Consider the following 26,167-nt stretch of genomic DNA (forward strand, 5'->3'; position numbering starts at 1 on the left):
TTCAGTGACTGGGTTAAGACTCTCACAACCCAATCATTTTTTCCTCTGAACCTTCTTGCATTGTGTCACATATAAACATTTGGGGAACACCTCACATCCAAACCATAACAACATCTGAAAATAAAAAGTTCTACTACTTGACATTTCCCCTATCATTAGAAACATGATTTTCTTAATCCTTATAAGCTTTACATTTCAACTGATAATTGGGTTTTCCTCTGTGTCTCCCATGATATCAAGATATTGCTAGATTATATTAAACCTAATAGACAAAGGTTTGTTAAAAGTATATCCTGTCTTTTCTAATCTCCACTATGACCTCATCCCAAAATTTGGTTTATCAAACTCTCTCACTTAAATTTTCACAAATACCTAACTAGTTTCCTTACCTCCAATCTCTTTGTCCCTAATTCATCATATCTACTGCTATAAAATTCATATTCTATAGCACAACTGTGATCCTACCCCTTCAATGCTCAAAAACCTTCACAGAGTTCACATGACTTCTGAAAATACTTAAAATCCTTTACCCCAACCATCAAAGGTTTCCTTGATCTCACCTCAATCTAAATTTCCATAATGATCTCATAATTTCCTTCACATACTCCATGTCTGAACCACTATATTACATATTATTAAGTGCAAGGGAGCTTGTTATCTTGTGACTTTGTTCACATTATTTCCTCCACTAACGGTTCCACTTTGCTTACTCTGTAATAAATACTGTGCTAGAAAATAAGATAAAAATGAATAATAGGTCTTACATAGATTTTTAAGCTTCTTGGAGAAAGCATCATAGACTTTAGTATTACATAAGACTAACGTAAAAGAATTTAGATTGAGCACATTAGTAGCTGTGTGACTTGGGGCAAGTTCTTCATCTGTGAAGCAGTTTCCTAACTTGTGAAATTAGAACTATAAGGTCTACCTTGAAGAGATGAAAGTGAATATACATACATATACATTAGATATTTTTGAAACCTGATTGAATGTCTTGCACATAAGTAAATCTCCATACTTAGATATCATTATTAGCTTCCCAAGTAGAATGCACTGACATTAATGAGTTAGTTCAAACCTGCCAATAAATCCAAAAATTGAAGCTCTGACAAGAACATTGAGAAGATGTGTCTGTTGTAACACTCTGAGCCTGGTATCTGGCCTTTAGCTTAACCCCACGAACTACCTGACAGTCTCCCAATACATTCCTTTTGTGTTTCCTTATCCAGAATTGGTTTCTAATGATGGTAACAATAAACCCCAGATGTAGAGTTGAAATCTTTTGGCCTAATTCTATGCCTGATTTTTCCAACTGGAAAACATATATACTTTAAAATGAAAATACCCTGTACTACAGTGGGTTTTTATGGTTCTATTATAGAAGTACTTAGCATACTTACAATTTTTAAACATAGAGCACTTAGAATGTACATTTTTGTTTACCTATTCTTCTTTATTCATTTCTCATTGTTCCCTGCTACATTTCCTCATTACACAAATTTCTTCATATTTGGGCCAGGGTTTACTATATTAAGGTTAGCTGTTTGATTTATGTGTGCATTTCCTGTCCCAAGCACTTACATAATTTGACTGGCTCACATTTTGATTTAAATGTTGAATTACTTTCTTCTCCTCAGCAGTTCAAAACCATTGCTCCTCATTCCAATTTCTTTTCCCCCCAAAATGTATATTTAATTAAAAGTAATTTGTCAAAAATTAATTGTTAAAATTATGCCAACAGTATTACTCCTCTAAAACTCTTCTATGAAATATACTACCATATAAAAGATCTAAATTTGTAATTTAGTCTATAAATTAATAGAAATTAGAAGTTTGAAAAAATGTAGTGATCACCTAGCCTAAGGCCATCGTTTTTCAGGTGAGAAAATTATTAGGCCAATTTCCTTGATTTCTAGCATTACCATTGATTTATTTGGTTTTTATATATTTTCCATCACCGTCAGGTGGTTCAAAAAAGAAGATAGTAGTAATTATGCTCAATAATTCTTCTTAGACAAGAGGACATGTCTACTCAAGTCAGTACCAGTAATCTCTTTGTAACTTAAAGGCCAAAGCTTACAATTATCTCAAATTCATTCCTAGATCTTTTCTTTAATCTTCAATTCACCAGACCACTGTCAAGATCAAATAAAAGCAGTCTGTAAACTAGGAAATGCTACATGTCAAGATTTTGTTAATATTGCTGTTATTTGTCCTTTCCCTTCCCATCGCACCAGCCTAGTCAAGACTGTCTTCACCTTACATCAAACTGTAACACATAACCATCCTACAGACAACATTTTATACTAATCTTTAAATTTAAAAAAAAACTAAGAAAAGAATAATATCAAAATTACACCTATTCTTCCAGAGAACAGGAAGATATTAAATACTTACATACACATATTTATTTTTAGTTGTAGGTGGACTCAATATCTTTATTTTATTTTTATGTGGTGTTGAGGATGGAACCCAGTGCCTCATACATGCTAGGTTGAGTGCTCTACCACTGTGCCCAAGCCCCAGCCCGACAAATGTGTCTTTTAAGGACAGGATAACATTAATCAAAACCTCACAAGAACATTGCAAGAAAGAAAAACTATAGTAAAACATTACTTTTGAAATATGAGTATGAAAGAAAATATATGAAAATCTAATCTTGTGACATATATCCACGATCAAGTTACATTAATTTCTCATAATGTAGAATTATTTACTACAGTCACAATATGTAGGAGAAAAATCATATCATCTCACTAGATGCCAAAAAAAGCATTCTATAGCATTCAGCACCAATTAAAAATTTACAAAAAAATGACATTCTAGCAAGTTTAGCAAGAAAATAGAACTACCTTAAGCTGAAAGAGTATCTAAAGCCTTTAGACACCGAGCCTGGAGGGGCAGAATTCAGGCTCCTGTTTGCCTGCGTCTCGTAGACAAACTGCTGTGACTCAGCACTAAAGGATCCCACTGAAACAACTTGTTGGCTTTTCCTGATCTTGTGGAGGTTAATACCAACCAAGCCTCCATAGGCAGTGGCCATAGGATTGAGATGGGGCTTGGGAGAGCCGGTCAGGACCCACCCATTGCATCGGTCACCCGGCAAAGGAAACGAACTGTCGCCATTCGCATGGGATACCACCATGGCAGAGAACTGACCAGCATGTGGCAGAGGAGATAACTTCATTGAAACCGGTGGCAGCAGGTTTGTTACCCCCTAGCCCTCCCTCTCCACACAGCAGGGAAACCTCAAGTGCCCCTCCCAGCTCTCCCGTGAGCATGATAGTCAGACCGAGGGAATCAGGAGTGGCACGGGACCTGCAGCGCGGGTACCAGCGCTGACAATTGAGGTCTATTGCACCAGCTACTGGGGGTGTGGCTACCGGAGGGCAAGCAAATTCGCTGGGGGTTCTCAGCCCCAAGCTCCACAACCTTAGGGTCTGAGGGAATGGCAAGCAGGGAGAGTGTGCCCAGTCGATCAAGAAAATAGGGCTCCCAGGAGCAGCAGACCTGGCGTGTAGCCAGTATTGTGATAAGTGTCACCAGTGAGCAGGGCCTGGCTGGACGAAAAGTGGGGAAGTGACTAGACAAAAGAAAAGGCCCTAGACACTCAGGATTGGAGACCTGCCCAGTCAGGGAGGAGGAGCTGCTTCACAGTGATTGGTTCTGGCGGATTGAGAGGAGAAGCTTGGCCTAGTGGGCACAGCTCTACCTACTGGAAAAGAAGTTAATTGAACTCTAAGACTGCACTTTTTAATTTTTTTTTTATTATTTGGTTTTTTAAATTTATTTTTATTTTTTTATTTTTTTATCTTTATTTTTATTTTTTTGATTATTTTTAAAATTTTTTTCTTTTTTATTTTCTATTTTTTCTTTTGTCTTTTCATTTCTTTTCAATTTCCTTATTCCCCTTTCCTTGAATTCTACCTGTTTACTCTCATTCTCTTTAGTGACTACTTTCCTTCCCTTCTAATACCTTTCCTCCCAAGCATCACGACGCTGTTTATGTGTAATTTACTAAATATGTATAGGTAAATGTTCGGAGGTGTTATATAGTGGACAAAGTCCCTAGCTACCCCCAAATACTCCAGACCATTCTCCTGTTAATATCCCTCATCAGTAGAGCAACCTTCCAAGGTTGCCAAGAGATACCAACCTCAATTCCATCACATCATTCGACCTAAATATAAGTCCCAAGTCCAAACCGCAGACCGCTATATGCCATTATAATCCACACACAGTTTAGGAAACGAATGAATCTGCATTAAAGTGCAACAAAACTCATCATTTTTAGTCATAGTCTCCCATCACAAAAGAGAGACTCCAGAGACACACAAAACCAAATAAATTTATAGGAGTAAACAGTAACTCAGCAGTCAAACAGAACAAGAAGTAACATGAGCAGCATGAAAAAGCAAGGAAGAAAAGGAGTACAAACAATGCAGGACAGCCTAAATATACAGGAGGACCTAGAGGCATCAGAAAAATGGTCAAATAAAGAACTCAAAAAATACCTTAGACAGATGGAATGGAATCTTAAAGAGGATATGAGACAGGAAATTCAAACAATGAAAGAACACATTGAAAATGAATTACATAAACAGATAAAAGAAGCAAATAAGCATCTTTATCAGGAGATAGAGATTATTAAAAAATTAATCCATAATTCTAGAAATGAAGGAAAATATAAACCAAATTAAAAACTCAAATGAGAGTATCACTAACAGAGTGGAGCAAGTAGAAGCCAGAATGTCAGATAATGAATACAAAATATAAAATCTTGAAAAGAGTCTAGCCAACTCAGAAAGGCTGGTAAAAAAATCACGAGAAAACATCCAAGAGATATGGGATAACATAAAAAAAACCAAACTTAAGAGTCATTGGGATAGAGGAAGGTATAGAGGTTCAAACCAAGGGAATGAGCAACCTGTTGAATGAAATAATTATAGAAAACTTCCAGATATAAAAAAGGAAATGGATGTACAAATTGTAGATGCATACAGGACACCAAGCATACAAAATCACAGTAGACCAACAACAAGACACATTGTTATGAAGATATTCAATATACAGAACAAAGAGAAAATATTAAAAGCTATAAGAGAAAGGAGGCAGATTACATTCAGGGGTAAACCAATAAGGTTAACAACGGATTTTTAATCACAGATGCTGAAAGCAAGAAGATCCTGGAACAACATATTTCAAACACTGAAAGACAATGGATGCCAACCAAGAATTCTGTATCCAGCAAATTAAGCTTCAGGTACGACAATGAAATAAAAATCTTTCATGATAAACAAAAGTTAAAAGAATTTGCAGCCAGAAAACCAGCATTGCAAAGCATCTTGAGCAAAACACTACAGGAGGAAGAAATGAAAAACAGTAACCCAAACCAACAGTGGGAAGTACCTCAGTAAAGCGAGAGGGTGGGGGGAAAGCTGATCATGGAGAAACAAACCAAATTAAAATAAAAAAAAGATAAATAATCAAACATGGCTGGAAGTACAAACCATATATCAATAGTAACTCTAAATGTTAATGGCTTAAACTCACCAATAAAGCGACATAGGCTGGTAACATGGATTAAAAAAACAAATCCAACAATATGCTGCCTCCAGGAGACACATCTGATTGGAAAAGGCATACACAGGTTGAAGGTGAAAGGTTGAGAAAAAACATACCATGCACACTGTCCTCGGAAGTAAGCAGGAGAGGAAGAAAGAAAAGGAATTTTCATTTGATAGGAGAAAGGTTAGTACCTAAGATCTGGAGACCCTCAGTGTTCTTCATCTAGCCAGAAGTTACAGAGAATAGCTATTCTAAGAAGCACTGGATAGTAGACGATTCCATAGTTTTTACTATTCTAAGTCACATGGTGATAAATATTCTCTTAGCTAAGTATTTGTGAAAAGTATTAATTCCTTAAAATAGTTCTTTTTTTTTGAGGAATTTCTAGGTAAGAAGTTTTTACACTATGAAGGCCTTTAAATATATATTGTCAAATTATCTTCTAGAAAAATTATACAAATTTACATTTTCACCAACATTTATTAAAGGGCTTTTTCTCTGTATTTCACTCATTACTTAGTCTTATTGCAATTTGACAAAAAATATATAATGGTGTTTATGTTTTTTACTTCCTTTGATTGCTTTTGAGATTGACATTTTTCATATATGTGGTCACCATTTATATTTCATTTACCAAATATATATTGGGTACCAAACAATATTTTAATCACTACTCTGTGAACTGAAGATAGAGTAGTAGAGTGTGCATTTGGATAAGGAGACAGATAATAAACAAATACATAATATAATATTAAACTGTGTTAAGTCCCATAAGTTATGGGAAAGAGGATGATGATAGGTTCTATTTTTGATTAATCAGAGAAGGAGGGGGGTGGTCTCTAAAGAGGTAGCATTTGAACAGAAAGATTGAGTCTTATGATTGCATAAAGAAAAAGTTTTGTAGGCATGGAACTTAAAATGGCAGCTACTATAAGGTGCAAGCATACTTGTGTTTTTAAGGAGGGTCCATGGTGTTAGGGTGTGTGAGGAAATTAGGGTAGAAAAATGAGGTTTGAGGTTTGAGTTAAGATCATATCAAGTGGGATTTAATTTTGTGTGAGGTAGGGAAATGCACAATTATTCCTTCTTCAATAATTAACACGTGTTTTCTCAGGTCTGTTTATTAAACGATTTTCCCTTTTCCTGCTTTTTGCATATGTCAGCTTGATTTGTAATACACTGGGCCATTTCTAGAGGTTCCCTTGCATTCATTGATGCCTGTATTCTGAAACAAGAATAACATATTTTTAAAAATAACTTGTTTTAATAATTGGTGGCATTATTGCTTTTTTTTTCACATTTTTCCCTGCAAATTTGCCTAGATGCACTTTAGAACTTAGTCAAGATTTCCTTAAAAAAATCCCATGAATATTTTTTTTTTGGTTGTCAATGAACCTTTTTTTTTTTATTGTTGGTCCTTCAAAACATTACACAGTTCTTAATACATCATCTTTCACAGTTTGATTCAAGTGGGTTATGAACTCCCAACTTTACCCCGTATACAGATTGCTGTATCACATCAGTTACCCTTCCATTGATCGACATATTGCTTTTCTAGTGTCTGCTGTATTCTGCTGTCAGTCCTATTCTCTACTATCCCCCCTCCCCTCTCCTCCCCTCCCCTTTTCCCTCTCTACCCCTTCTACTGTAAATCATTTCTTCCATTTGTATTATCTTGTCTTACCCCTCCTTTCCTCTTATATATCATTCTCACTCCCTTTCCCTCCCATCTCTCATCCCTGTTTAATGTAAATCTTCTTCTCAAGCTCTTCGTCCCTACCCTGTCCTTGTTTACTCCCCTTATATCAAAGGGGTCATTTGGTATTTGTTTTTTAACGATTGACTAGCTTCACTTAGCATAATCTGCTCTAATGCCATCCATTTCCCTCCAAATTCTATGATTTTGTCATTTCTTAATGCAGAGTAATACTCCATTGTGTATAAATGCCACATTTTTTTTTATCCATTCATCTATTGAAGGGCATCTAGGTTGGTTCCACAATCTTGCTATCGTGAATTGTGCTGCTATGAACATCGATGCAGCAGTGTCCCTGTAGCATGCTCTTTTTAAGTCTTTAGGGAATAGACCGAGAAGGGGAATAGCTGGGTCAAATGGTGGTTCCATTCCCAGCTTTCCAAGAAATCTCCATACTGCTTTCCAAATTGGCTGCACCAATTTGCAGTCCCACCAGCAATGAACAAGAGTGCCCTTTTCCCCGCATCCTCTCCAGCACTTATTGTTGTTTGATTTCATAATGGCTGCCAATCTTACTGGAGTGAGATAGTATCTTAGGGTAGTTTTGATTTGCATTTCTCTGACTGCTAGCGATGGTGAGCATTTCTTCATGTACTTATTGATTGATTGTATGTCCTCCTCTGAGAAGTGTCTATTCAGGTCCTTGGCCCATTTATTGATTGGGTTATTTGTTATCTTATTGTCTAATTTTTTGAGTTCTTTGTATATTCTGGTTATTAGGGCTCTATCTGAAGTGTGTGGAGTAAAGATTTGTTCCCAGGATGTAGGCTCCCTGTTTATCTCTCTTATTGTTTCTTTTGCTGAGAAAAAACTTTTTAGTTTGAGTAAGTCCCATTTGTTGATTCTAGCTGTTAACTCTTGCGCTATGGGTGTCCTATTGAGGAATTTGGGGCCCGATCCCACAGTATGTAGATCGTAGCCAACTTTTTCTTCTATCAGATGCCGTGTCTCTGATTTAATATCAAGCTCCTTGATCCATTTTGAGTTAACTTTTGTGCATGGCGAAAGATAGGGATTCAGATTCATTTTGATGCAAATGGATTTCCAGTTTTCCCAGCACCATTTGTTGAAGATGCTATCCTTCCTCCATTGCATGCTTTTAGCCCCTTTATCAAATATAAGGTAGTTGTAGTTTTGTGGATTGGTTACTGTGTCCTCTATTCTGTACCATTGGTCCATCCGCCTGTTTTGGTACCAGTACCATGCTGTTTTTGTTACTATTGCTCTGTAGTATAGTTTGAAGTCCGGTATCGCTATACCGCCTGATTCACACTTCCTGCTTAGCATTGTTTTTGCTATTCTGGGTCTTTTATTATTCCATATGAATTTCATGATTCTTTTATCTATTTCTACAAGAAATGCTGTTGGGATTTTGATTGGTATTGCATTGAACTTATAGAGAACTTTTGGTAATATCGCCATTTTGATGATGTTAGTTCTGCCAATCCATGAGTGGGGTATATTTCTCCATCTTCTAAGGTCCTCTTCTATGTCTTTCTTTAGGGTTCTGTAATTTTCATTATATAAATCTTTCACCTCTCTTGTTAGGTTGATTCCCAAGTATTTTATTTTTTTGGGGGATATTGTGAATGGAGTAGTTGTCCTCATTTCCGTTTCAGAGGATTTGTCGCTGATATACAGGAATTCCTTTGATTTATGCGTGTTGATTTTATATCCTGCCACTTTGCTGAATTCATTTATTAGCTCTAATAGCTTCTTTGTAGACCCTTTTGGGTCTGCTAGGTATAGGATCATATCATCTGCAAATAGTGATAATTTAAGTTCTTCTTTTCCTATTTTTATGCCTTTAATTTCTTTTGTCTGTCTAATTGCTCTGGCCAGTGTTTCAAGGACTATGTTGAACAGAAGTGGTGAGAGAGGGCATCCCTGTCTTGTACCAGATCTTAGAGGGAATGCCTTCAATTTTTCTCCATTCAGAATGATGCTGGCCTGTGGCTTATCATAGATTGCTTTTACAATGTTGAGGTATGTTCCGGTTATCCCTAATTTTTCTAGAGTTTTGAACATAAAGGGATGCTGAACTTTGTCGAATGCTTTTTCTGCATCTATCAAGATGATCATATGGTTCTTATTTTTAAGTCTATTGATGTGGTGAATAACATTTATTGATTTCCGTATATTGAACCAGCCTTGCATCCCAGGGATGAATCCTACTTGATCATGGTGTATAATTTTTTTGATATGTATTTGAATCTGATTCGCCAGAATTTTATTGAGGATTTTTGCGTCAAGGTTCATTAGAGATATTGGTCTGTAGTTTTCTTTCTTTGAAGTGTCTTTGTCTGGTTTCGGAATCAGGGTGATGTTGGCCTCGTAGAATGAATTTGGAAGTTCTCCCTCTTTTTCTATTTCCTGAAATAGCTTGAAAAGTATTGGTGTTAGTTCCTTTTTAAAGGTTTTGTAAAACTCTGCTGTATACCCATCCGGTCCTGGGCTTTTCTTAGATGGTAATCTTTTAATGGTTTCTTCTATTTCCTCTATTGTTATTGGTCTGTTTAGGTTGTCTATATCCTCCTGACTCAATCTGGGCAGATCATAAGACTTAAGGAATTTATCTATGCCTTCACTATCTTCTATTTTATTGGAGTATAAGGATTCAAAATAATTTCTGATTATCTTCTGTATTTCTGAAGTGTCTGTTGTGATATTGCCTTTTTCATCCCGTATGTTAGTAATTTGAGTTCTTTCTCTTCTTCTCTTCGTTAGCATGGCTAAGGGCCTGTCGATTTTATTTATTTTTTCAAAGAACCAACTTTTAGTTTTGTCAATTTTTTCAATTGTTTCTTTTGTTTCAATTTCATTAATTTCAGCTCTGATTTTAATTATTTCTTGCCTTCTACTTCTTTTGCTGTTGTTTTGCTCTTCTTGTTCTAGGATTTTGAGATGAAGTAAGAGATCATTTATTTGTTGTATACCCATCCGGTTTTTTCTTTTTTTGAGGAATGAACTCCAAGCGATGAATTTTCCTCTTAGAACTGCTTTCAATATGTCCCATAGATTCCGATATGTTGTGTCTGTGTTTTCATTTAACTCTAGGAAGTTTTTAATTTCTTCCTTGATGTCTTCTAAAACCCATTGATCATTCAGCATCCTATTGTTCATTCTCCAAGTGATGCTTGATGTTTCCTTCCTTCTTTTATCATTGATTTTCAGTTTTATTCCATTATGATCAGATAAGATGCATGGTATTATCTCTACCCCTTTATATTGTCTAAGAGTTGCCCTGTGACATAATATATGGTCTATTTTTGAGAAGGTTCCATGTGCTGCTGAGAAAAGGTGTAACTACTTGATGTTGGGTGGTATATTCTATATATGTCAATTAAGTCTAGGTTGTTAATTGTGTTATTGAGTTCTATAGTTTCCTTATTTAACTTTTGTTTGGAAGATCTGTCCAGTGGTGAGAGAGGTGTGTTGAAGTCTCCCATGATTATTGTATGGTGATCTATTAGACTCTTGAACTTGAGAAGAGTTTGCTTGATGAACACAGCTGCACCATTATTTGGGGCATATATATTTATGATTGTTATGTCTTGTTGGTGTATGGTTCCCTTGAGCAGTATGAAGTGTCCTTCTTTATCCCTTTTGATTAACTTTGCCTTGAAATCTATTTTATTAGATATGAGTATGGACACTCCTGCTTGTTTAGGCAGTCCATATGAGTGGTATGATTTTTCCCAACCTTTCACCTTCAGTCTATGAATATCTTTTCCTATCAGATGCGTCTCCTGTAGGCAGCATATTGTTGGGTCTTGTTTTGTGATCCATTCTACTAGCCTGTGTCTCTTAATTGGTGAGTTTAAGCCATTAACATTTAGGGTTATTATTGAGATATGGTTTGTTCTTCTAGCCATATTTGTTTATTGATGTTACTAAACCTGATTTGTTATTCTCTTTGACTACTTTCCCCCCTTTACTGTCCTACCTCCCATTGTTGTTTTTCAATGTTATTGTCCATTTCCTCTTCCTGTAATGTTTTGCAAAGGATTTTTTGAAGAGATGGTTTTCTGGCTGCGAATTCTTTTAACTTTTGTTTATCGTGGAAGGTTTTAATTTCATCTTTTATCCTGAAGCTTAATTTCGCCGGATACACGATTCTTGGTTGGAACCCATTTTCTTTCAGTGTTTGAAATATGTTATTCCAGGATCTTCTAGCTTTCAGAGTCTGTGTTGAGAGATCAGCTGTTATCCTGATTGGTTTGCCCCTAAATGTAATCTGCTTTCTTTCTCTTGCAGCTTTTAAAATTCTCTCCTTATTCTGTATGTTGGACATCTTCATTATAATGTGTCTAGGTGTGGATCTCTTATGATTTTGCACATTCGGCGTCCTGTAGGCTTCTAGGATTTGGGATTCTGTCTCATTCTTCAAGTCTGGGAAGTTTTCTTGTATTATTTCACTGAATAGACTGTTTATTCCTTTGGTATGGAGCTCTGTGCCTTCCTGTATCCCAGTGACTCTTAAATTTGGTCTTTTGATATTGTCCCATAATTCTTGGATGTTCTGCTCATGGTTTCTTAGCAGACTTGTTGAGCTGTCTATGTTCTTTTCCAGTTGAAATACTTTGTCTTCATTGTCTGATGTTCTCTCTTCTAAGTGATCTACTCTGCTGGTAGTATTCTCAATTGAGTTTTTAAGTTGGTTTATTGTTTCCTGCATTTCTAGGATTTCTATTTGTTTGTTTTTTATTACCTCTATCTCCCTGTGAAATTGATCTTTTACTTCCTGGATTTGTTTGTCAATGTGATCTTTCATTGTCTGATTTTGCTGTCTCATGTCTTCCTTGAGACTCCAGATCATCTGAAGCATATATATCCTGAACTCTTTATCTGACATTCCATCTGTTGCAGCTATTACCTCTTCTAAAGTTGAGTTGACCTGCATTGCTTGTGGTCCTTTCTTTCCTTTTCTTTTCATGCTGCTCACGTTTCTTTTTGCTTGGTGGAACTGTTGTGTTTATGAGTTTTTCCCCCTAATTATTTATATTGCTCTTGTATAGTTGAAAAATGTCCCTTGCAGGGCGGGTAGTGGCTGTGCTCCTTCTCTAGTTGGGGTGATCTCAAAACCGCGTTGGCAGGCCACTAGGCCTGCTCTGCCTGTTGTTTGCGGGTCTGCCCACCCTGCGGGAGCGGGTGGCGGCTCTGCTCTGCCCCCCCTCCAATTGTTGCGATATGACTATCACCCCCTCGGGTTGTTGGGCCTGATCCGGATGCGGGCGGCTGCTCTGCTCTGCCCCCCGTACTCCAATTGGAGTGACGTATCTACCATGCTGGCAGGCCTCTAGGCCTGATCCATTGGTGGGTCTCAGGTCTGCCTGACTCTGGCAGTAAGGGGAGTTGGGTGTCGAGAGTCCTTTGGTCCTTGCGGTCACGCCCACAGAGAGATTTTGAAGTTTCCCGGTTGTTCGCCAGGTGGGCGGGGCTATTAGTAGAGCCCGGAGGGCATGGCCATGTGGGGGGCCATGCGGGGACCCTTCTAGCTGGGTCGGGCCACCGGGAGCCACGTGAAGAGCGGGGTAGCTGTGTCTGCATGGTTAAGATCCTGGCGGGTGGTTTGGCTGTTCGCCGAGCGAGAGCAGGGCCTCCCGGGAGAGCCGATATGGCGGAGGCATCTGCCGGTTTGGGCTGCCACTCCGCTCCGGGCCGCCGCCGCTTTCAGAAGCTGCTGGTGGTTGGGGGATTGGACCTCTGCACCCGCCGGGGGGGCCACCTGTAGAGCCGGGTAGCTGCGAACCAGGCAGGTGAGGCGGCTGTTCCCAGAGCGAGCACTAGGCCTCCCACGGGAGCCTGGATGGTGGAGGCCGAATTCCAGTTCGGGAGGGGCGGGCCAAGTCGCTCCGGGTGTCCGCCGCTTGCAAAAACGGCTGCTAGTTGCAGGAGTTGATTTCTGCACCCGCCGCGGGGCCACCTGTCTAGCCGGGTAGCTGTGGCCGCGTGATTAGGGACCAGGTGGGTTAGGCGGCTCCTCCCAGAGCGAGAGCTAAGCCTCCCGGGGGAGCCGCTTGCCTGAGCGGCTGATGGCTGCGGGACCAGATCTCTGTGCCCGCGTGGCCGTCCAAGATCCACTTCTCTGGGACAAACTGTCAATTCCAGTAAACCTACCAGTTCACGGCAGCACTCTTCTTAAGGGAATTATGCTAGAAGTTCCTCCGTAGGTAGGCTGCTGCTGTTCCGATGGGTCTTTCTTATCCGGTTAAAGTGGAGACGTTAGAATTGCTGCTTCCTTGCCGGCCGCCATGTTGGATCCCCCCCCCATGAATATTTTTACTGAAGTTTTGTTATGGTTTGGATATGAAGAGTTCCCAAAAGCTCCTGTGTTAATGCAGGAATATTCAGAGGTGAAATGATTAAATTATGAGAGCTGTGACCTAATCAGCCCATCCTAGTTTGAATAGAGGAACTGAAGGCAGGCGGGGTTGTTTAGGTCACTGAGGACATGCTCTGGAAGGATTCATCTTTCCTGAAGTTCATTCCTCTTTCCCTTTCTTCCTCCCTCCCTCCTACACCTACCCTCTTCTCTTTCACTCTGCTTCCTGGCGGCTTTGTTCTTAGCTGCTTTCCTCTGTCATGCCATTTTACTGTGATGCTCTGCCTTAATCTGTGGCCCAGAGCAATGGAGATGAACTGAACATGAACTGAACCTCTGAAACTGTGACCTCATGATAAATGTTTCCTCCTCTGAGATGTTCTTGTCAAGTGTTTTGGTCACAGTGATTAAGAGCCGACTAACACAGAGCTGCCTTAAACAAATTTATTAATTTAAGTAATTATAGATGTTTCTATTTAGGATTTATTTTGTTATAAGAATAAGAAGATTAATAAAGTTATTGGATATTTACTGTGCTATAGGCACTAAGCTCACTGCATATATTGTGGTTTCTCTGAGTATATTTTTCCTCTAATGGGATTGCAAGCTGAGACTTTATCTTATTTGTTTTTTATTTCTTGGATCCATCATATTTTCTTGCATAGAGTAAGAACTTGATGAGTGTGTGTTAATAATTGAAAGTTGAAGATTGAAGTGGAAATAATATGAATAACCTCTCTTTATTCTAGGTCCCTAAGTAGTGAAAATTTGATGGTATTTACTAGAGAAAGAAGAAAAATTTATATTGAGAAAATAGTCTGGATCTCAGGTTTAGAATTTTGGTTTGTCTGTTTAATTGAAATTTTAAAGGCTATATCAGTTATTTTTTCTTTTTTTTAAAATTTATCAAATCTACCCATATCAATGTGAAAATAAATATTCTTCAGTTTTGGTAATTTTTCATAAAAAATTTCTTTCATTGTTTTTAAAAATTATATTATTCATTGCTGAATGGATGCTTTACTTATGATATCCTTTTATTTTTCATATCTCTGCCATTTTGTCTAATTTTATGGAATATTTCAGCTTTATTTTCAAGTCTTTTGAGTTTTAGATTTCTGCCATCATATTTTTTAAAAACTCTTTTATCATTTTTATTGATTTTCTTTATTATTGAGTTCTTCTTACATTCATCTTCTTTACTTATTTTAGAGAATATTAATGATAGTATTTTAAAGTTTTTCTTCTTCCTGTGCAGTCTAAATTTCTTCCAAGTTTCTTTATTTTGAAGTTTATTTCTATTTTTTTCTGTGTTTTGGCTTCTTTATTGATTGAGGTTTTCCTTGGATGAATGGATGTCTTTGGATGTTGTTTGTATTCGAGAATGAAGGATTTCAAAAGTTAATGGTAAGTTTTAATTCATGGTGCTGGGACTTGGAGATTGTAGGCTTTCAGTGTTGTGCTTGATTTGTTAGATACCTTTGTTAGCATCTCTTCCCATCTAAAGGTCAAATGGCCTCAATTTGGATAAAGTTATTGGATATTTATAAAGAAATTGATAAAGGCTTAGGGCTCTTCTTCTACCACTCTCCCTACCCTGCTGCCACCACATGTTTTTGTGTTGTTAGTTGTAAAGTATTTCCTAGGATTGTAGTATACCATAGGATGGTCTGTGTTCACCCATCTTGGTATCAATGAGAGAACTTCACTGTAAGTGTATTTGGGTCCTTTTGGATTATTTGTTTTTATCTAGATAAGAATATTCCAATGAACTGCCTGGAGAATATAAGCCTTACTATTGTTTCTTAGAAGCCCAGTCAATGAAGATTTTATGTAAACATTTCTTTAGATCCCATCTATAGTTGGCACATTTGCATTTAACTGTGCCTATTATCTTATAGTCTAGAGAGTATGTAAGTGTATTATCCATGCCACAAAGTACATCTCCCATTCTACTAGGGAGATGGAGGGCAGTCACTGTTGTTCTGAGAAGGCAAGGGAAACTAGAGAATCTAATTGATTTGCATTTTCAACCAATAATGTTGGGTATTTTAGTAATCCATTCTTTTTATTTTTGAGTAGTATTCTGTATATGGATATCATTTGTTTATCTGTTCACCTGCTAGTGAACTTTTGGGTTTTTTCAGTTTTGTGTGGTGAAAATTAGCTGTTATGAATATTCATGTGCATTTTATTTCTCTTAACTAAATACCTAGAGTACAATGGTTGGATTGTGTGGTATTTGTATAACTTTTAATGAAACTGTCAAATTATTTCCAAAGTGGTGGTACTAGTTTACATGTCTACCAGCTGTGTATGTATTCTATTTGATTTACACCCCTAGTGACAGATGTATGTGAAGTTGTTTTAATGATACAATTCTGATAGATATGTTGTAGTATCTTATTGTGATTTTTTTTAAAAGAAATTTTAGCTGGGTGGGGTAGAGCAAACCTTTTATCCCTTTTACTTGAGAGGCTGAGGTAGGCGGATGGTGAGTTCCAGGCCAGCCTGAGCAATATAACAAGACTCTGTTTACGGAGAGAGTGGGATGAGGTGGGGGAGGGAGGAAGAAGAAAGAAAGAAATTCTATTGTGTATATTTAAGGTACACAACATTATTCTATGGGATTCATATAGTTGGTAAAAAACAAAAGTTACTATGGTAAAGCAAATGAATATACCCATTGTCTCAGTTATCTTTTTTTTCTTTGTAGAAAGAGCAGCTAAAATCTATTCATTTAGCTTGAATCTCATATAGTACAGTTTTATTACCAATAGTCCTCGTATTGTAAATTAGATTTCTAGAGTTGTTCATCCTACATATCTATTTATTATTTATACCCTCTGATAACACATCATTTTATTTTTGAGTTGGATTGTTTTGCTGCTTTTGAGTTCTATGATTTCTTCATAAATTTTAGATATTCACCACTTATCAGATATGTAGTTTGTAGATATTTTGTTTCCCCAATCCACAGGCTGCTATTTTGTTTATTGTTACCTTTGCTTTTATGGAAGATTTTTAGTTTGATATAATACCATCGATTTATTTTTGTTTTTGTGGCTTAAGCATTTGGTGCAATATCCAATGATTGCCAAGGCCAGTGTCTAAGAACTTCCCAACTATTTTTTCTTTTAAAATTTTTTAAAGTTTCTGAGTCTTATGTTTTTTTTTGTTGTTGTTAATCCATTTTGAGTTTATTTTTAGGTATTGTGAAAGATAAGGATCAAATTTCATTCTTTTGTATGTATAAATCCAGTTTTCCTGCTACCATTTATTGAAGAGAATATCTGTTCCCCATTTTGTCTTCTTGGTATCCTCAAAAATTTGTTTTCCATACAGGCTTGGGTTTATTCTGTGCTATTTATTCTGTTTCACTGGTAATGTGTGTTTTTATGCCGTATCATACTGTTTGATTACTTAGCTTTGATATAAACTTCTAAATCTTGAAGTGTGATATATCCAACTTCATTTCCCTTTCTCAGAATTGTTTCAGCTTTTTAACTATCTTTTATGATTTCCATAAATTTTAGAATTTTTTTTCTATTTCTGTGGAGAATGCCATTGGGTTTTTGATAGAGATTATAGTGAATCTTTATAGTGCTTTGTGTTGTATGGCCAGTTTAACAATATTAATTCTTCTAATCTGAGAGCACAAGATGGATCTGTCTATCTAGCTAAACACTGTATTCTTCCTTTCTGATCCATTAATCTATCTTTACTCCAACTACGACACTATGAGATTTTCTTTACTATAGCTTTCTTGTAGTTTTGAAACCAGGTAGTGTAAATCTCAAACTTTATTCCTCTTTTCAATGCTACTTTGACTATTTTAAGTTCTTTGCATTTCCATATGAATTTTAAAACTAGTTAGTTTATACAACAGTTATTGGGATTTTGATTTGATTTCATTGAATCCAAATATCAATTTGTTGAAAGTTGCATCTTGTGACTGATCAATTTGGCATATCTCACCATTTTTTAGGCCTTTTACATTTTTTTCAGCAGTATTTTGTAGTTTTCATTGTATATGTTTGCACATCTCTTGTCAAATTTATTCCTAAGCATTTAATTTTTTTTATGAAATGGTATTTTTTTGGTAACTGGCTAGTATTTTTAAGAAGTTTTAATTTCTGTTTTTTTACTGGTGTATTGAGATATATAGTTAATGTTTATATATTAAGTTGTTTCTTGCAACTTGGTTAAATACACTTTGTTTTGTTGCTTTTTTGGAGTAAGGATTACTTTTAAAAACCATTTTATTTTGAATTAAATTTAGACTTATGGAAATGAAGTAAAGATAGTCTGAGAGTTCTCACACAGGATCCCATAATTATGTTTAGTTTTGGTAGGTTTTGTGTAGACTCCATGGGATTTGGTTATTTTGCCTTACAGTGATTTTTTTTTTCTTTCCACACAACCTTGATAGCTTTTATTTCTCTTTCTTGTCATTGCATTTTCTAGTCAGTACATTTGCTGGGACCACCAGTTCATTGATGGATAGAAGTAGTGAGAACAGAAATCCTTGCCTTGTTTTTGTTCTTAAGGGGAAAACATGTCTATTCCTCTTATGCTCTCTCTCCCTATCCCATGGATCAGCCTCCTTATATCAAAGAAAGCATTTGGTGGGGCTGGAATTGTGGTTTAGTGGTAGTGTGCTCACCTAGCATGCATGAGACACTGGGTTCGATTCTCAGCACTACATAAAAATAAAGACAATAAAGTCCATAAATAATTTAAAAAAATATTTTAAAAAGAAAGAATTTGGCATTTTTTTCCCCAGCATCTCTATCTCTCTCTTGAAGTAATCTTTTGCTACCTGTATTTGCTCTCTTATTGCTTTGTTGGAGTGATCAGTTCTTGCCTGTATTTGCTCATTTAGGTCATTCTTTAATTCACAGATCATTTTATTTATGAATCTTCTGAATTCCTTCTCTGACATTTCATCAACTTCCCTGTTCTTGGGTTCTGTTATTATAGTATCCTGGTTTATTTGGGGCACTTTCCTCCCTTGTTTTCTCATGATGTCTATGTGTCTTCCTTTCTTGCAGTGTGGATCTGAAATATTACAGTTTCTTCCCTATATTCTTGTAGTACCCATGCAGATTGTCTGTACCTCACCTTGATGTTGGCTTCCAGACCCTGCCAGTGTCCCTCCATATATACTACTGCATCTAAGGTTGGTGGTGGCAATAGCAGAGGTAACTTGAGATAATAGTTAAGGTGCCTCAAAATGGAAGCAATGTCTTACAAAGATGGGGCTGCAAGACTGGGCCTCACACTCCCTTCAGGATGCCTGCTGTGAGATGCAGCTGCTTGTAGGCCCTGTCTGTTTTCAAAAAGTTTGGGGCTACTGGATGGAGAAGGCTTTGGCGATGACTGCAGTATTCCAAGATGGAAGTGGGTTAGGCTTCGGCTCCTAGGTGTGTGGGAGGTGAACTGGGACCTACTCTGGACCTGGGTCCTGTGTAAGTCAGTGTGGACAGATCTGGGCCAGGCCTGACTCCCGAAGGGGCAGTCCTGTGCCAGAGGCTAGGCTCTGGCAGGTGTCTGCCCTGCTGGTGGAGTGGTGGATCAGGGCCTACTGTTTACCTGGATCTCCCGTGGGCTAGTGTCCAGTTTTATCTTTATATATTGTTGAATTTAATTTGCTATATTTTAAGAATTTTTATGCCTCTGTTCATATGTGATTTATTGGTCTATTGTTCACTTGGAATATTTTTGGCCTCATGGAATACAGACCTTGTGCGTCAGGCAGTCTTTATGTCTCTTCAATATGTTGGAATGAATTTGGTGTTATTTCCTTTTACACATGTGTCAGAATTCCCTATTGAAGCCAGCTCTTCCTGGGAAATTTTATTTTGCTTTGTGGGTGTATCTGGCAGGTGACTTCATCATTGTTTTGGGCCTGAGGCGAGGCACAACATCATGGTAGAAGGGTATAGTAGAGGAAAGCTGCTCACCTCATTACAGCTGGGAAACAAAGAGGATTGGGTAGAATATAAGATATAGTTCTCACTCTCTCCAACTAGGTTCCACCTCACATAGTTTCTACCACTTCTCAATAGTCCATTCAATTTCAAATACCCCAGTGGATTAAATTACTGATGTAATCAGAGCCCTCATGATCCAATCACTTCCCCAAATTTCCACCTCCACTTCAAGCATTGCTGCATTGGGAACTAAGCCTTCTACATATGAGCCTTTGAGGGACATTCCAAATCCAGTTTTAACAGTGGAGAGTATTTTTAAGTATAAGTTCACATTCTTTAATAGATTTAGGGCTATGCAGGTTATCTATTTCTTTTTAAGTGAGTTTGGGCAGTATCTTGTATCTTTCAAGGAACTTTTTCATTTCATGTGTTTTCCTGTTTATTGGTATTTTAATAATATTCTGCTATCCATTTAATATCTGTAGAGTATATTATGATATTATTCCTTTCTTCTTGATGTTGGTCAATGTATGCCTTCAATAAATTTTTTTTGATTAGTTTTGTTATAGATTTATTGATTTTTTATAGAATGTTTAAAAGAGTCTTTTGTTTATTTAATTGTTTTTCTCTGTTTTTTTTTTTTTTTTTTTTTTTTGGTACTGGGGATTGAACCAAGGGCACTTGACTATTGAGATACATCCCCAGTCCTTTTATTTTAGATTTTGAGAATGGTTCTTGCTAATTTGCATAGGGCTTCACTAATTTGCTGAAGCTGCCCTTCTGAGCTGCGGGAATTACAGGTGTGAACCACCATGCCTGGCTCCTGTTTTCCATTTCTTAATTTCTACTCTGGTACTTATTATACTTTTTCTTAATTTTGTTTAACCGGGATTAATTCTTTTTCTGTTCTTAAAGTGGGAGCTAAGGTTACTGATTTAAGATGTTTCTTCTGATCTAATATTTGTCATTGTAGTTTTAGGTACTGCTTTAGGTACATCTAAAGAGTTTTTATAAAAAAATTTAGTTGTACATGGGCACAATATTTTTATTGTTTATTTATTTGTTTTTATGTGGTGCTGAGGATTGAATCTCACATGTGCTAGGCTCTACCACTAAGGTGCAACCCCAGCCCTAAAAAGTTTTGATATATTGTATTTACTTTCTTTTAGTTCAAAATATTTTTTATTTTTCTTTTTGATATCTTCTTTGACTTATGTTTAGTTTTCAATATTGATGATTTCTAATTAGTTACTGATTTCTAATTTAATTCCCCTGGAGTCAGAATATATATTTTATGTGATTTTAATGATTTTAAATATATTGGGACTTGTTTTATGATCTATAAGATGCTATATTTTGGTAAATGTCCTGAGTTTTTTTGAAAGAATGTATATTCTGCTGTTATTGGTACAGTGTTTGTTTTAGTCAGCTTTTTCACTGCTGTGATTAAAGGTTCAGACCAGAACAATTTTAGAGGAGGAAAAGTTCATTTGATGGCTCATAGTTTCAGAGGTTTTAGTCCATAGAAGGCCCTCTCCATTCCTTGGGGTACAAGGTGAGGTGGAACATCATGGTGGCATTGTGGCAGAGGGAAGTAGCTCACATGGTGATCAGAAAGCAGACTCCACTCACCAGATACAAAATATATATCCCATATTCATGCCCCTAATGAACCACTTCCTCCAGCCATACCCCACCTGCCTCCAGTTACCACTCAGTTAATCCCATCTGGATCAATTCACTGATTAGGTTAAGGCTACGACCCAATCATTTCTCCTCCAAACCTTCTTGCATTGTCTCATACGTGAGCTTTCTGGGGGACAACATATCTAAACTGTACAGTGTTGAATACATTTTAGTTAGATCAAATTGGTTGATAGTATTTATTCAAGCCTTATATTCCATTGTTGATTTTTCTGTTTACTTGTTTTATCAATTATTGAGAGAGGAGATATTTAAATCTTAGAAAATATGTGGATATTGGCAGTTTATCAGTTTGATTCATATATGTGTGTGTGTGTGTGTGTATACACACACACACACACAAATATACATATATATATTTTTTTTTCTTTCTTTCTTTTTTTTTTTTTTGGATACCAGGGATGGAACCCAAGGGTGCTTAAGCACTGGGCCATATCCCCAGATGTTGATGTAGATGGCACAATATCTTTTATTTATTTATGTGGTGCTGAGGATTGAACCCAGTGCCTCACGCAGGTGAGACAAGTTCTCTACCACTGAGCCACAACCCCAGCCCCCCCAGCTCTTTTTAATATTTTATTTAGAGACAAGAGTTTTGCTGAGTTGCTTTGGGCTTCTCAAGTTGTAAAGGTTGGCTTTGAACTTGCATCCTTCTGCCTTAGCCTACCAAGCCATGAGGATTACAGGTGTGGGCTACCATGCCTGCATGAGTCATTGTTTTGAAGTTTTACTGTATGCCAAAAATATTTGGATTATTTTATTGTTTTAATATTTTTGCCCATTTATGAAATGATCCTCTATACCCACATGTAATAGCTTTGCTCTGAATCTAGTTTGTCTAACATTAATAAAATTATTCTGCTTTTTTCCTCCTTCCCTTCATTGCTCCCTACTTTACTCTCTCCCTCCCTCCTTTGGCCCTTGCCTATGCTAACTAAACACTCCACCACTAAACTACACTCTCTGTCCAGCCATTCAGCTTTGTTTTGATTCCTGTTTGTTTTTTCTATGCTTTTACATTTTAACTATTTACATTTTAATAATACATGCTAGTATTGTGTTCTAGTACTTCACTATGAGCTTTGTAGATATTGATTCATTTGTTCCTGAAAACAACACTATAAGGTAATAATATAATTTGTAATTATTATCTCCATTTTGCAAATGAGGAACTGAGTTTCAGAGAGGGTTAGTTCTTTATTCCTGGGCTACTTCCAACAAGTAACTGGGACAGATTTTGAACTCAGGTAGTGTAATTTGAAAACCGTATTTCTAATTACTGTATACTTTCATAGCCTTCTAGAAATCCTTAATTTTATTATTATGTCAGATAGTAAAAATTTAATGTCTCCAAAATAAGAGTCATTGTTTCCTCCTTCATTGTCCTGTTACCAGAAAATCTGATTCTTTTTTTTCCATTTCACATCTTAGCTAATATTTTTCTTTTCCTTTTGGTCAACAAAGGCTGAAGTCTGAGTCATTTTGGACTATTGCTCCCTGAAACCTCTTGTCTTCTTCTTTTTTTAAATTGAGTCTTAACAGTCTACTCATTCTCATTGTTGTATCTTAGTTTAATTCTCTCATGATTTCTTATTTGGGATAGCTATTCATTCACTTCTCAGAGTTGGGCTTGTGTGCTTTCTGGCCCTTTAATTATCTTAGTACTTTTTAGTTATTAGTTTAATGTCTGTCTTCTCCATCAGACTATAGTCTTATAAAGAAGGACTTTGAGCTATAATTTTATGCTCTCAGTGCCTATCTTAATATGTGACCAACAATTGATGTGCAATAAATATTTTGTGAATTTTTGTCATTTGATAGTATCTTTGATAATTTTAGTATCATAAACATTAGTCAAATTTTGTCTGCTTTAGAGAAGTATCTTTTAATGCCTTGTTTTTCCAAAAGCTAAAAATAATTTCTTTAATTATAGTGACCAAGGATAAAATGGAATCTTTTATATAGTTACATGCTATCTCCAGAATATATCATATAGCAGAATCAATGATAACTGCAAAATTGATGGGATCATCTTATGGTTTATAATAGTCCATATCTTCAGTTTTATTTTTAAGTGTGAAATATTGAATATATTTTCTTAGTAGCAGTAGAACAGCAAAAAGAGTTTATATTCTTCCCATAATGCAAAAATATGTTATAACTTACATAAATCAGAATGAGTATGTTAATGAGGAGGAGGCAGATGTCATAAATCTTTATTCATTGTAGAGATTATAGTATCTGAACATAATATATGAATAATGATAGAAAGTAATAGAATTTTTGTATCCAAACTTCAATGCATGGCAGTGAGCACACATTCACTAATAATTTCCAGAATAGTTATATTTCCTATTAATTTCCCTGAATCAAACAAATGAAGTTATTTTGAGAAGAAACATGAAATATGACAATCATTTTCTACGTGACTAAAATTTTCATGTACAACATGATGCTGACTGTGAAACTATCAGGCTTCTTTTTGTTTTTCAAAGCACGATTCTGATTAACTGTTAACTCTGCGCTTGTGCTTTATTTGCAGCATCTGGAGAGGCCCCAATGTGAACTGCACTGACAGTTCCGGTTACACTGCTTTACACCATGCAGCCTTAAATGGACATAAGTAAGTGTCACTTATTTGGACTGGAATCCTGGGTATTTAGTTACATGTAATGAAGTTAATTACATCTGATGGTGTCTTTCTGTACTGTCATGAGACCACTATTAGGTGAATTTGGAGAGGCACCAGATGATAAGTTAAACTTGGTAGGAATGTTGTTGAGAATGATTGTGTGCACAGTATAAACTGAAAGAAATGCTGAAATAGTTAAATATCATGTAGGGAGAATGGAAGAAGTGACATAACCATATTATTCATTGTAGGTTTGGGGAAAGAAAAGGATAAAACCACTAGATAACACCTTTCTACCTCTTTTTGCCCCCCTGGAAGCTCCATTTAGTTTATTTAAAAATTTTAAAAAATGAATTCTTCTTTTTAGTTATGCATGACAGTATATATTTGATATATCTATACAAACATGGACCCTCCTGTCTCTTTTGGTATCTATCTGTACTCACCCACCAAATATTCACTAGGAGGGAAATCTTAATAGATTCCTGCTCTTATAAGCTCTTATATTTTCAGTGATTTTTTTCACTTTAAAAATCCTTCATGTTTTCTTAAATGCTTTCTCTTTGTCACCAATGATCATCTTTCTGGTTTTAAACTTCTCAACTCTAAAATTTTTTAAACTTATGGAATTATGTTTCAAATAATGTGATATTTGGGGAATGAAGGAATGTGTAACTATGAGCACCACTTTATATGCAGTATTTTAGCCAGGTAACCTAATGGTTTAGTCTTCTGAATGATTCAGATTTTTCTTTCATTTCCACTAGAAGAAAAATGTCCCTCTTAATGTATTTTTCCCTCCTCCCTATTTTTCCTTTTCACGAATGAGCCAAGTTATTTTTTTGAGATCTGGATTATTGTTTTTCTCTTTAGTGTTTTGAATGTGGTAATTACTGCTTTAAAAATGTAGTTAGTTTTTGTTCTCCATCCTAGAACATTTGTTTTATTCTGTGATTTAAGACACAAATAACTTAGTTTTACTTAATTTTAAGCTTAATGGTCATAAAACTCCTCACTGCAAGAAATATACTTTTTTTTGGTCATGATTTATCATCATGAAATTTTATTCTTTATACTTATTGAGTAAATCTAACATTATCAGTGTGTTTAAAGAATCAGCTATTTAATAAAATATTATAAACTTAATGTTTTTTATTTGGATGAGTATTGGAATTCCCAAAATAAATTTATTTTCATCCACTCCCTTTTTATATTATGTTATCTTATACCATCTAACTTAGAATGTTTGGGAGGCAAGGTATGGAGCTGGGTCTTTTTTTTTTTAACCTTATGTAGAATGGAAAATGTGTCTATATATCTAACTCTTTTAAGAGAAAATTATTATTTATTATTCTTTGTACCTGGGTCAACAGGAACAAAGACAAATTAAATTTGCCAAAGGCAGATTACTGATGGCTTCCTTGGCTGGCTATCTTAATTGTGGATTCAGGTAGTACCATATTTCTTAATTCTATTTAGGAAGATCAACTCTATCAAATATAATTAGCAGGATATCTTGGGCCTGATCACTTGAACTCTACTACTTTTCTTGTTCTTTCTCAGATTGGTATTATAAGCACTTCTCATTTTTCCCAAAATGGATTTTCAGTGAAGTGTTTAGGAAACATTATTGATTTGTACATGATAGCCATATGAAATTCTAGCCATTGAGATATGTTTTTTTTCCCCCTCATTGCATTTTTTTTTCTATTGGCAATGTAGAAAGTGAAGATAATTTAAGGGAACTGAATAGCAATCATTAAGAATATCATAGGGCTGGGGATGTGGCTCAAGTGGTAGCGCGCTCTCCTGGCATGCCTGGGTTCGATCCTCAGCACCACATACAAAACAAAGATGTTGTGTCCACCGAAAACTAAAAAATAAATATTAAAAAAATTCTCTCTCTCTCTCTCTCAAAAAAAAGAGTATGATTCAAAAAAAAAAAGAATATCATAAAGAGGGCTGGGGTTGTGGCTCTGCGATAGAATACTCACCTAGAACATGTGAAGCCCTAGGTTGGATCATCAGCATCACATAAAAATAAATAAATAAGGGTAATGTGTCCAACTACAACTAAAAAATATATACTAAAAAAAAGAATATCATGAAGAGATTGGAAATTTGACCAGCTATCTTTTAAGATCCTTTTTATTACAGATATTCCTCTGAAGATTTTCTTTACCTTTCTTTTTAATATATAAGATTTTACTTAGCGTCATCCTATAGGCATTGGAAAAAGCAGGAAA

The 26,167-nt window shown here is 36.1% G+C and overlaps 1 protein-coding gene across 8 annotated transcripts in view; it reads left to right on the forward strand.

Annotated features, from left to right (window-relative positions):
• Anks1b (ankyrin repeat and sterile alpha motif domain containing 1B) overlaps positions 1 to 26,167 on the forward strand; it is a 1,051,626-nt gene that overhangs the window by 143,874 nt on the left and 881,585 nt on the right. For all 8 annotated transcript variants that reach the window (XR_013440373.1, XM_021724502.3, XM_040279646.2 and 5 more), the window contains exon 2: positions 23,832 to 23,912. Coding sequence is in view for 7 of the 8 variants with exons in the window: in XM_021724502.3 (XP_021580177.1) it covers positions 23,832 to 23,912 (81 nt within the window). In the remaining variant the exon portion in view is untranslated. The remainder of the gene's footprint in view (positions 1 to 23,831; positions 23,913 to 26,167) is intronic.

The sequence above is a fragment of the Ictidomys tridecemlineatus genome, chromosome 6, assembly GCF_052094955.1.
Source record: "Ictidomys tridecemlineatus isolate mIctTri1 chromosome 6, mIctTri1.hap1, whole genome shotgun sequence".
NCBI lineage: Eukaryota > Metazoa > Chordata > Mammalia > Rodentia > Sciuridae > Ictidomys > Ictidomys tridecemlineatus.